The 12,902-nt window shown below is 47.0% G+C and overlaps 1 protein-coding gene across 3 annotated transcripts in view; it reads right to left on the bottom strand.

The window, feature by feature from the left end:
- Positions 1-12,902, bottom strand: part of tulp4a (TUB like protein 4a) — a gene marked incomplete at its 5' end in the record, with an annotated part of 50,350 nt that overhangs the window by 16,449 nt on the left and 20,999 nt on the right. For all 3 annotated transcript variants that reach the window (XM_083643440.1, XM_083643441.1, XM_083643442.1), the window contains 2 exons: positions 8,722-8,902; positions 10,987-11,148. In XM_083643440.1, coding sequence (XP_083499566.1) covers positions 8,722-8,902; positions 10,987-11,148 — 343 coding nt within the window. The remainder of the gene's footprint in view (positions 1-8,721; positions 8,903-10,986; positions 11,149-12,902) is intronic.

The following is a 12,902-nucleotide window of genomic DNA, read 5'->3' as shown; positions in this document are numbered from 1 at the left end:
TGTGTTGTGCTGTGCAGTGATGCTGCTGCTATACATGCAGTGTGTTGTGCTGTGCAGTGATGCTGCTGCTATACATGCAGTGTGTTGTGCTGTGCAGTGCAGTGATGCTGCTGCTATACATGCAGTGTGTTGTGTTGTGCTGTGCAGTGATGCTGCTGCTATACATGCAGTGTGTTGTGCAGTGCAGTGATGCTGCTGCTATACATGCAGTGTGTTGTGCAGTGCAGTGATGCTGCTGCTATACATGCAGTGTGTTGTGCTGTGCAGTGCAGTGATAATGGCTCATCATCGTATATCATGACAGAGGGATCTGGCAGGCGGAGGAAGAAGCGGCCTGGTGTCTCAGTCAGGCTGTCGTCTTGAGAGATAATTTCTATTGGGCCCAATCAATGACTATTGACTGGTTTAATTAGTGAGTTAGAGCATAATCAGTGTTCCAGCTAAGGCAAGCACTTTTCAGCTTTACCACTCAGCCCACTGTGGAGGGAGAAACAGCCTAGCAGAGGGAGGGCCCCTCAATGCAGCCTTAACAACTGGGAGTAGTTAAGCTGAAGAAGAACAACAAGCAGAGGTAATAATAGTCGTCGTCGTCATCATCATAATACATGGAATAATAATGATAACAACAACAAAGTAAAAAAAGGAACAAATAAAAAATGGGCTGGTGTACACAGGGGAAGCGGCAGGAGGGAGGGGGAGAGCTAACAACATGCATCTCTTCCCTTGTGAGACTGTTCAATTCCAGTGTAGCAGATAGTGTATCTGGTACAGTGGTACAGTGTAGCAGATAGTGTATGTTGTACAGTGGTACAGTGTAGCAGATAGTGTATGTTGTACAGTGGTACAGTGTAGCAGATAGTGTATGTTGTACAGTGGTACAGTGTAGCAGATAGTGTATGTTGTACAGTGGTACAGTGTAGCAGATAGTGTATGTTGTACAGTGTAGCAGATAGTGTATGTTGTACAGTGGTACAGTGTAGCAGATAGTGTATGTGGTACAGTGTAGCAGATAGTGTATGTGGTACAGTGGTACAGTGTAGCAGATAGTGTATGTTGTACAGTGTAGCAGATAGTGTATGTGGTACAGTGTAGCAGATAGTGTATGTTGTACAGTGTAGCAGATAGTGTATGTGGTACAGTGTAGCAGATAGTGTATGTTGTACACTGCAGGACTTCACCGGGGCACCCATGTTTGCAGGGGAAGGCTAACTCCATGCTAGCCTTACCTCTCTGAACTCTGTCAGCATCACATAGTTAATAATTCTTACCATTTTACAGATCTGGTGACAGCAGAAAGAGACAAATATGTAAATGCTGACATGGCTAGTATCAGGATAGGATAACAGAAATCCAAAACAGAGCTTTATATTTGATTTGCAGACAATCTAAGAATAACAAGCATATTGTGTGCTGTAATCTAAGAATAATAAGAACAAGTATATGTTATGTTGTGCTGCTCTTTCTGCTTAGCCCGGCCCTTTTGTGTGTAGCTCCCTATACAAGCCAGAGCCACAGGAGATACAGGAAAACACAACACATATAACACTTCTAATAATGAGGGTTGTTGTGGCTAAAACTAGTGTTCACGCTAACAATAGCATGCCATCAACTGTGGTGTCACACCTAAGTACCTGGGATACATCCTTGACCTTGTAGGTTAAGGTACACCTATTCCAGGCCAGTCCTAGGGCGGCTTAGTTAAAGAAAGCACCATGGACCATTGAGTCAGAATGGGCCATTACTCTGACTAAGAAATATCTTCCCCTTGCACTGCTAGTGGACACACTGCCAGTGCTGCTATAGGAATTAGTCTATGAGTTGTGCCATCCAATTCTAACATTAAAAATCTATTTACGACCATTTATTTGCCTGGCAGAGGCTGTAGGACCATACCATTCTGTGATGTCCATGTGCCTGGCAGAGGCTGTAGGACCATACCATTATGTGATGTCCATGTGCCTGGCAGAGGCTGTAGGACCATACCCGTTCTGTGATGTCCATGTGCCTGGCAGAGGCTGTTTCTGTCAATTGGGGATACAGTTAAGTGTAGCGCACATCAAGGGCCTGGTGGCGCGCGTCCCTACACTGTGACAGCTGCTGCTTGCAGAACAACACTAGTGCCCGGCCTCTGCCACCAGACCCAGCTCCAAGTCAGCAATCAGTAGGACTTCCTGTGGCAAAGTCAGCCCAATGCCACGCACGCACGCACGCCTCCCCTCCGCTTGTGGACTCCCATCTCGCATCTCCACCCTCCCCACCCCCGCTCGGTCACACTCGTTTGTTTTAGTGCCCCACACAGACCCCTCGCCTCCACCTCTCCCCAGCCGCCTGAGAAGTGGAGTGCAGTCGAATTGAATGGTCACCTTCGTACTTCCTGCGCTTGAGGGTTTATGCTTCCTGGGTTTAGATGGTTGCCGTTAAATTGAGCTCGTCTGTGAAGACATCATCGCAAGTGACAAGAATGTGGCAGAATTATCTTTCTAACTTCTAACCACAATGAAGGCAGATGCCCTGAATGTTTTAATTATGCATGACGACATATGTCCGAAACACTGTGGAGTTTCTGCTCCATTGACCCAGCATCCCTTCTTAATTGTACTCTAGGGCTTTTAATTGAAGGGCTGTGTGCTTCGCATGCTCAATTTCTCGAGGGGGTTGTGGGTAGTGTAGTCCTGGAGCAGAGGTGTGTGGGTAGTGGCCTCTGCAGGAAAGGATTTATGACATCACTGATGTCACAATGTCTACGATATAATCAGTGTCTGTTATCACTGATGATGTAATTTATGCATATACCGTAAATTCCGGACTATAAGCCGCACCTTTTTTCCCGTTTTTTGGGCTTTTTTGCCCCCTGCGGCTTATATAACGGTGCGGCTTATCTATGGATTTTTTCAAAAAAAAAAAAAAAAAATCTCTCTTTTTTAGCACTCTTTCTAACTATAAATCCTATATAACTATAATAAGTTTTAATTTCCTCTCTTGCCCTCTTTTCACCACACTGTATGACACTGTATGACACTGTGTGCACTGTAAAAAAACAACACAGGTGGTGTTGTGTTATGTTGTTTTGTTGAAATGTTAATAAATGGGAGCTTCCTCAAACAGCCATCTCTTTCCCGACAATCCCCTCTGTGCATGAACCCTTACATATGGTAATTAAACATTAAAACACAAAACAAAACAAAAAAAAACAAAAAAAAATAAAAAAAAAATACCATTAACTCATTCACCGCCAATGACGTCTTTGACGTGTTATCAGCAATGGCCTTCCCCGCCAAGGACGTGTTTGACGTGTTTTTGTTTTTATTGGTGCAGCGCCTGCAGCAAACACTTGCCCAGCCTGTCACACAGACACAGGTCCCTGCCTTCAAAGGGTAGCCGACAGCACGCGATCAAACACATACCGCAGCTGTTGTTTTGAAATTGAGCAGGAGGAAAAGCAGAGAACGGGTAACGCTTCCTTGTGCAGACAGGAGAAACGCCGAGCTGGAGTCGCCTTCCTCTGTGCCAGCCAGGAGAAAACGGGAGAAAGTAATCAAGAGATGTGTTTGATCATCGGAGGAATGAGGAAATGATCGATCAGTTTGCGAGGGCGGTGAGGACGTGTTGAATAGCCGAGGGGAAAACGGGAACGATCATAGATATGACAGGGAGACATGGACGAGGACGGTGTACCAGAACAAATCAAAATAAACACAGGAACAGCTAGGCAGCAGCGGGCAGAAGGCACTCACAGCAGCCCGCTGTCCTTCCAGTTGGTTCATGAAATCGCTGGGCTGCTCGCCCTCCAGTGTTGCTCCTGGCCAATCCCAGCGCCACAGGGCGTGGTTATTGCTTATCCTATGTTGGGTTAGAAATCTAAAAGGGGGATCGTGTGTGTGTGTGTGTGTGTGTGTGTCTGTCTGTCTGTCTGTCTGTCTGTCTGTCTGTCTGTCTGTCTGTCGGTGTGTCTGTCTGTCTGTCTCTGTCTGTCTGTCTGTCTGCACACTCACACCGAGTAAACTGTATTGTTGAATGTAAAAAAAAGCACTTCATGTGTGTATATATATATATATATATATATTTTTTTTTTTGTCATTTGTGTCCTAACGAATAATATTTACATGTCTGATGTCAATACAGTTCAAAATAAAAGAATTGAGAGTGAGTTATGCCTGAGATTGTGCCCTTTTACAAAAATGCTTTTTTCTCCCTTTTCTCTTCCCAGACAGGCTTTTTTGGTGAACATTGGGTGTATAAAAAGGGTTATAAGTAGAGTACAGAACATGCTAAAAGCTAACTTTCTTTTTGGGGGTGAAAGTAGAGACTTAGATCTTCATTTCGAGGTATTGGACATCACTGTAGTCCTAGTACAGAATTTACTGTGGGTCTTGAAAGATGACCAAACATTATGGAAATACTTGGCCTGTGCCAAAAATGCCAGTCAGATATTGGCAGTGAATGAGTTAACACATTGAGTGCCAGCCGTTTTTTCAATGCTGTAGGTAAGTTGTGCCAGTTTTTTTTTTGAGGATTCTGGCTCATTTTACAAGAGCCGAGGATTCTTTTCTGTTAAGACTTCGTGAACACCAATCATCTAAAAAGAACTAATAGAATGTGTGCTTTCTCTGTCTAAAAGTGTTCGTTTGTAGAGTTAGTAGTTATGTAGATATTAGCCGTTGAGTACAGCATGGTTTCAGAGATTTTCAGACAGTTTTGAGATAAATGGATTTTTAGAACCACCTCACGTGCCTGTGATTATGGGTGCCCTTGGGCAAGTCTGTATACTGTTTTGTGTGTGTGTGTGTGTGTGTGTGTGTGTGTGTGTCTCCAAACTCCTCCCTCCGTAGGTGTGGCTTTGCAGTGTTTTGTCACAGGCGAGTTTGATCCCAAAAAAAGAGAAGGGAATCGCAGGAGCGGGGAAGAGGAGAGGAGAGGCGAGGGGGGGGGGGGGGGGTTAGACACGGGAGAGAAATTCCTTCGCGATCCCCTTCTTCCAATCTTGAGGCAGCCTACTCCGCTCTGCTGCTGCTGCTGCTGCTGGCGGCTCTCGGGCAGTCTGGCTTACTGAACGGGCTCGTTCGTTTCTTGAGGTGTCGGCTGAGAGCTTTGAAGAAGCTTTTGCGATTCTGGTCTTATTTATGCGCAAAGGTACTCGAGTGTGTGTGTGTGTGTGCGCGCGTGTGTGTGTGTGTGTGTGTGTGTGTGTGTGTGTGTGTGTGTGTGTGTGTGTGTGTGAAATCGAAAGAGTTTTCGCCCAGCTATTTCCTTGAAAATTAGAATGGCTTTCTCCAGCGGACCCGTGGCTGTGGCTTTCTCTCTGTCTGGAGAGAACTGTCGCCACTTAGTGGTCGGTAAAATAGATTATACACATTCTCTTCCTCCAATAGTGGTATAGAAGACGTAAAAGGGGTTGATTGATGTCCCACCGTCAAAAAAAAAAATGTTTATGTAAGACGAGATATCTCGTCTTTGGCACTCAACGGTTGGATTATGTAAGACGAGATATCTCGTCCTTGGCACTCAACGTGTTAAAACACCCGCGGCTTATAGTCCGGTGCGGCTTATATAAGAAAAAAATAGTCAACTTTGCAGGTGCGGCTTATGCACCGGTGCGGCTTATAGTCCGGAATTTACGGTACATTGTGATATCAATGACTAAGCAGTAAGAATCATCATCACTTACGGAGGACATCACTCACACTTCTCTGATTACATTACTCACTGATGACATATCTCACTGACTGGACCTTTATTGTGAAGGCATAAAATACGTAAAATATTGCTGTAGCACTATGTATGGGTGCACTTTTTTGTGTGTGCGACCAAACTCATATCAGAGACATGAACAGCGTCTTGGCAAATGTTGGAGGCGTTCGGAGCAACGTGTGTGTTGGACTTTTATTGTGACGTGAAATATGTAGAATATTGCTGTAGAGCCCTCTATGCGTGCACTTTTTTTGTTGGTGAATCAAACTGATGCCAGACCGCTGAACAGTGTTTTGGCAAATTTTGGAGGCGATCGGCACAACGGCGACCCTTGTAACTCCGGACAAACGGACAGACAGGCCAGACAAACGGATAGACACGCGACCAATCATAGTAGTATAGAAGTAGGATGTAGAATCTGATGTCATTTGGAGGAGATTCTGCTGGCAAGCGGACAGGGAAGGTAAACATCGTTAATTAATTGGCATATACTACCGATATTGTAGTGATAGAAAGCTGGTTGAAAGCCAGCAACGAGATCCTTTAAGACTAAATTGGAATTTGTGATGTGAGCCGTCATCTTTCCATGATTTGTGATCAATTTATCAATTAATATTTCTGACTTGCTACATCCACTTGGCAGATAAATTATTATCTGCATGTTGACTGACCTCACAGATGAACGGTACGGTACGGTCTCAAGTGCTTTATATCAACAACCACAAGTGAAGTGTTTATCTATACTCTAATTATAATATTGTGCAGCACACCTCCCAGCCAAAACTGGTATCCCCACCTGGTGCACCTCTAGTTGCTAATCTTCCCCTTGCCATCTCAGACTCAGAGCATGCGGAGGAAGTGATGGAGCAGGAAAAGATGGAGGAAACAGAGGACTAAGAGCATGCGGAGGAAGTGATGGAGCAGGAAAAGATGGAGGAAACAGAGGACTAAGAGCATGGGGAGGAAGTGATGGGAGCAGGAATAGATGGAGGAAACAGAGGACTAAGAACATGGGGAGGAAGTGATGGAGCAGGAAAAGATGGAGGAAACAGAGGACTAAGAACATGGGGAGGAAGTGATGGAGCAGGAAAAGATGGAGAAAACAGAGGACTAAGAACATGGGAAGGAAGTGATGGAGCAGGAAAAGATGGAGGAAACAGAGGACTAAGAGCATGCGGAGGAAGTGATGGAGCAGGAAAAGATGGAGGAAACAGAGGACTAAGAACATGGGAAGGAAGTGATGGAGCAGGAATAGATGGAGGAAACAGAGGACTAAGAGCATGGAGAGGAAGTGATGGAGCAGGAATAGATGGAGGAAACAGAGGACTAAGAGCATGGGGAGGAAGTGATGGAGCAGGAAAAGATGGAGGAAACAGAGGACTAAGAGCATGGGGAGGAAGTGATGGAGCAGGAAAAGATGGAGGAAACAGAGGACTAAGAACATGGGGAGGAAGTGATGGAGCAGGAAAAGATGGAGGAAACAGAGGACTAAGAGCATGCGGAGGAAGTGATGGAGCAGGAATAGATGGAGGAAACAGAGGACTAAGAACATGGGGAGGAAGTGATGGAGCAGGAAAAGATGGAGGAAACAGAGGACTAAGAACATGGGGAGGAAGTGATGGGAGCAGGAAAAGATGGAGGAAACAGAGGACTAAGAGCATGGAGAGGAAGTGATGGAGCAGGAAAAGATGGAGGAAACAGAGGACTAAGAGCATGGGGAGGAATTGATGGAGCAGGAAAAGATGGAGGAAACAGAGGACTAAGAGCATGGGGAGGAAGTGATGGAGCAGGAAAAGATGGAGGAAACAGAGGACTAAGAGCATGGGGAGGAAGTGATGGAGCAGGAAAAGATGGAGGAAACAGAGGACTAAGAGCATGGAGAGGAAGTGATGGAGCAGGAAAAGATGGAGGAAACAGAGGACTAAGAGCATGGGGAGGAAGTGATGGAGCAGGAAAGGATGGAGGAAACAGAGGACTAAGAGCATGGGGAGGAAGTGATGGAGCAGGAAAAGATGGAGAAAACAAAGGACTAAGAGCATGGGGAGGAAGTGATGGAGCAGGAAAAGATGGAGGAAGGGGATGATTTGGAAGCAGACAGATGGTCCCACATCTGCTTTCATCTGTACCGAGATACCGAGGGAAGGAAACAGCTGGACGACTCTTCTCTGGCCCTCTGCTCCACATAGGCATCATGCCATACCAGCTAAACCTCTTATGGACTGACCTCCTGTTCTCCAGCAGCTTACACACGCATGCTGGGGTATAAATGTCATCTCGCATCACATACAGTGTGGGGACTGAGCGGATGGCTCGACTTCATACAGGAGTCTCGCTGGACAAACGAGTGTAAAAACAAGTCAGAGACAAGGATGATTTAACCTTGGAGGATGGGTTGTAAAAACAGTGGAGTGGAAAGAGGTCTAAGTAACTACATCTGGTGCTAAAGGATCTTGTGAGGTTAATACAAAGGATCTTTCTGCTATAATACTGTATGTGATATAAGTCACAGTAGAAAGAGACAGGGATGATTTAGAGAGAGAGGAGGAGGACATTGTGACAAAGGTCTTAGACCGGATTCAGACCCAGGATGTTGCGGACACATGGTATGTGCCTTAGCCAACTGAGCCAGCTGGACGGCCCTGACGTATTTTTATTTTATTTTTTAGGTTAAGTTAGTGTTCGACAAAAAGAATAATCTCTGAGTGGACAAATCCCATTTTCAAAGATCTAACAATTTGGCTGAGCAGGAAAAAACCCAATGAGAGGCATTTTTCACACTCTGAACAGTGTGTTGTATATCAGAGGGTGGTTTCTTATTATTTGATATACTGTATGTCATATGTTTGTGGTTGATTTATATCTGAAATATCTATCTGCTTGTATTTTGCAAGATATCGCAAAAACACATGCATGGTGACAACTAGGAGATAAACTCTCGTAAACTGGACTGCTCTTCCAAACTACCAACACTGGTTGTAGGTCTAGGTTGTAGGTCTAGGTATATTTTCCAGTCTAAAAGCCTGAGCGGCGCACCTTTTGGTGGACAGTAGTCGTCGGAGTCCGTGTCGCTCTCACTGCTGTCCTCCACCAGGAAACTGGGGTAGTTCCAGGACATGCTGACAATGCCATCCGACTCGTGCAGCAGAATGTGAGCCAGCATGCGCCCGTGGCAGTCCATCACTATCACCTGTCCATCCGCAGTACCAAACAACACCTAGAGAGGGACAGTTGAGAGGAATGATGGAGAGCGAGAGAGAGTGAGAGAGACACACAGAGAGAGAGAGAGAGAGGGGGAAAAGGAGAAACACAGAAACAGAGAGGGCGATGACAAGAGAGCGAGCACAGGAAGCTGAGAGCATGGCACATCATCAAGGAAAACAAGTTGGGAGGAAGAGACACAAAAGGGACAACGGCAACGGAGAAAGACGGAGCAAGCTCGGTGACGTCCAACCTGAAGTGACAATAACACGGCACGGAAGTGACAACACAGCCAAACAAAACCAGCACACATTGGAGACAGAGCGCTGGATGTCACTCAGGACAAACCCCCCCCCCCCTCCGCCCTCTGCCTTCTGAGTGACAAGGCTGCAAACTACAAGTGGCAAATGAAAAAACTAAACTTCTCCATGTATTAGCAGCATTCAAAAGGCTGGCTTTGTGCTGATGGGGACCTTTGTTCAGGGTATATGCAGGTATCCTGAAGTTAAATTCAATACCTTTTAAGTCCTTTTCAATATATACTAGGACTAGGACTAGCTCGGCTGCTGCGTGGCCTCACCTGCCCTATTGGTGCGGACGGGTGTGTGCGCGTGTGTTGCTCACTAAATGTTATTGCATCAGTGATGTCACAATGCCTCCTTATGTGTGTGTGCGCCCCAATATGATATCACTGATGACGTCATCTGTGTGTGTGTGTGTGTGTGTGTGTGTGTGTGTGTGCCCCCCTATGACATCACTGAGCAGGCTTGTCACAATGCCTCCTTGTGTGTGTGTGTGTGTGTGTGTGTGTGTGTGTGTGTGTGCACGCCCTTATGACGTCATCACTTTTGACATCATCACTGATGACATCACTGGTGAGATCACATCATTAGCTAATTAGCAGAATTAAAAAATCCACCAGGGGCCGGTTGCACCAACTGGTCTTACACTGGTCTTAAGCTAAGATGGTCGTAACTTTACGACCTAACAGCTACGCCGGTTGCACCAAGACGACTTAAGCCTTATTTTCACTAAGACCAGGCGTAACTCCTACGCCTCGTCAGGAGGAGGCGTAGAGCCTGCCTGTAACAGAGATCTCCGCGGAGACCTTTTTGACCGTCATCGTCGTAACACCGCCAGTTCGCCGTCTTTGAAAGCACGACGTTAGATTATACCTAACTAGTTAACCTAACCCGCCTTCCAAAATGTTGCCGTTAGTTTTTTAGAAGTTAATACATAGAATTGGGAACGTTACATTCAATTTCATTCAGACTGACTCTGTCTGCTCAATAGCCGCCATTTTCCCCCCGGAGCGAGGGAGGATGGGAGGAGGGAGGGTGTTTTACAGTAGTGGCTGAGAGAGCGTAGTGGCACAGTGCTCCAAGCAGGTCGCGAGGCACATTTTTTGCAACATCATCCAATCAGGGTGCATTCCCTGGCAATTCACATGGACGCGCATTGCTACGACCAGCATAGTTAAGACCAGACATAAGCCGTGTTGGTGCAACAGGCGTAAGTCCATGGTCTTAACTAAGACCGACGTAGGAGTTACGACCAGGCATAGTTAAGACCAGTTGGTGCAACCGGCCCCTGGTCACCCGCACGGGTGCCCTTTACACACCCTGAAGGTTTCAGCCCGATCGCACGTAAAACGGCATAGCTGTGGCCGAACACAGAACTTGAAACAAACAAACATCGCCCACACTCCCAATTTTATAGATAGATTTCAAGACCTCAACGCCACTTTTGTCACGTGAGTGATAGATAGGGGTGTACATCACAAGTTTCATCACAATAGGATATTATATTGATTCTGTATTATATTGACAACAATTCCACAAAGTCTGCCAGGATTCGATTAGGGGTGTGCGATCCTATATGAGAGGATATTATAGCTTTAACACCATCAGCACAATAGCTACAAAATGTTATACCTCATCAAATGCGATTAAGACTTTTTAATACTTTTTAATTAAATTTTTAATGTTCCCTAATTTGATTTATCAACTTTTAATACTTTTCAAGACCCCCACGCATACCCTGTTGTTTGTATCAAAATTCTGTGATAAATGTGTGTGTTTGCGACTGTGCGTGTGTTACCTGCTGGTCGTCGGGGGTCCAGATGCCACAGGTAATCTGGCTCTCCAGGTTGATCTCGGAGGACCAGTGTCTCTGCCCGCTGACTGAGCCCACCAGGACGAAGCCGTCACGGTACGAGATGAGCGCCTGCGTGCCATCGTGGGACCAGGTGAAGTCGCTCACCTACAGGGGACGAAACAGGTGAGCTACTGGTGCCGTGGTGAGAACTACAGGTTGGCAGGTCGGTGGGTTGGTTAGAGACGGTTAGTAGTTTAAGGAAAAATCTGGCTTTGGATAATTTTCAACTACAACATATCTTCAAGAAAAATACACCAACCAACAACAAAATGGATCTAAACTAGAAATGCAAGGTAGGCCTACATTACCCACCAAGTGTTTAAGTGTGAGTAATACTTCAGTTCAGAGTTCAGACTAGACGATACAAGCCCCTCTGAGAGCTCGCAAGGAGACACCCAATCCCCAGGTCAGAGAGCTCACCGATGGGTCACAGAGGCCTGACAGATATCTAGCAGGCTAAATATCTGGACGACACAGCCTGTGCTACAGCCAATGACAACGCAAGGCACGGGGTGAGGCAGACAAGGCACGGGGTGAGGCAGACAAGGCACGGGGTGAGGCAGACAAGGCACGGGGTGAGGCAGACAAGGCACGGGGTGAGGCAGACAAGGCACAAGGTGAGGCAGACAAGGCACGGGGTGAGGCAGACAAGGCACGGGGTGAGGCAGACAAGGCACGGGGTGAGGCAGACAAGGCACGGGGTGAGGCAGACAAGGCACGGGGTGAGGCAGACACGGCACGGGGTGAGGCAGACAAGGCACGGGGTGAGGCAGACAAGGCACGGGGTGAGGCAGACAAGGCACGGGGTGAGGCAGACAAGGCACGGGGTGAGGCAGACAAGGCACGGGGTGAGGCAGACAAGGCACGGGGTGAGGCAGACAAGGCACGGGGTGAGGCAGACAGGGTGAGCAAACTCCTCTGCTGACAACGTCCTCAAGACTCGCGATTACAAGACAGCATGTTGTGTAATCTGAACAGAACAGTGACTGACGACGGTCAGGAAGTGTGTCTGTACCATGAGCAGGGTGGAAGTGTGTCTGTACCATGAGCAGGGTGGAAGTGTGTCTGTACCATGAGCAGGGTGGAAGTGTGTCTGTACCATGAGCAGGGTGGAAGTGTGTCTGTACCATGAGCAGGGTGGAAGTGTGTCTGTACCATGAGCAGGGTGGAAGTGTGTCTGTACCATGAGCAGGGTGGGAGTGTGTCTGTACCATGAGCAGGGTGGAAGTGTGTCTGTACCATGAGCAGGGTGGGAGTGTGTCTGTACCATGAGCAGGGTGGAAGTGTGTCTGTACCATGAGCAGGGTGGAAGTGTGTCTGTACCATGAGCAGGGTGGAAGTGTGTCTGTACCATGAGCAGGGTGGAAGTGTGTCTGTACCATGAGCAGGGTGGGAGTGTGTCTGTACCATGAGCAGGGTGGAAGTGTGTCTGTACCATGAGCAGGGTGGGAGTGTGTCTGTACCATGAGCAGGGTGGGAGTGTGTCTGTACCATGAGCAGGGTGGGAGTGTGTCTGTACCATGAGCAGGGTGGAAGTGTGTCTGTACCATGAGCAGGGTGGAAGTGTGTCTGTACCATGAGCAGGGTGGAAGTGTGTCTGTACCATGAGCAGGGTGGGAGTGTGTCTGTACCATGAGCAGGGTGGAAGTGTGTCTGTACCATGAGCAGGGTGGGAATTTCGTCGTTTTAGGGGCAGGGCCATTTGGCATTCAGCGTCGCATATTTCTTTAGGGCACAAGGCCACATGCCAGGGCACAAAGGCCATTGCTCTATTGACATCGTGAAGAGTGATTTTTAAAAATAATAAAATAAAATGAGTCAATGACACATCCTTTGCATAGGACAGGTTACATTAAACT

The sequence above is a fragment of the Poromitra crassiceps genome (genome assembly GCF_964638095.1).
Source record: "Poromitra crassiceps genome assembly, chromosome: 9".
NCBI classification, from domain to species: Eukaryota; Metazoa; Chordata; class Actinopteri; order Beryciformes; family Melamphaidae; genus Poromitra; species Poromitra crassiceps.
The sequence above is the reverse complement of the archived record's forward strand: the minus strand, read 5'-3'. Positions and strand labels throughout refer to the sequence as shown.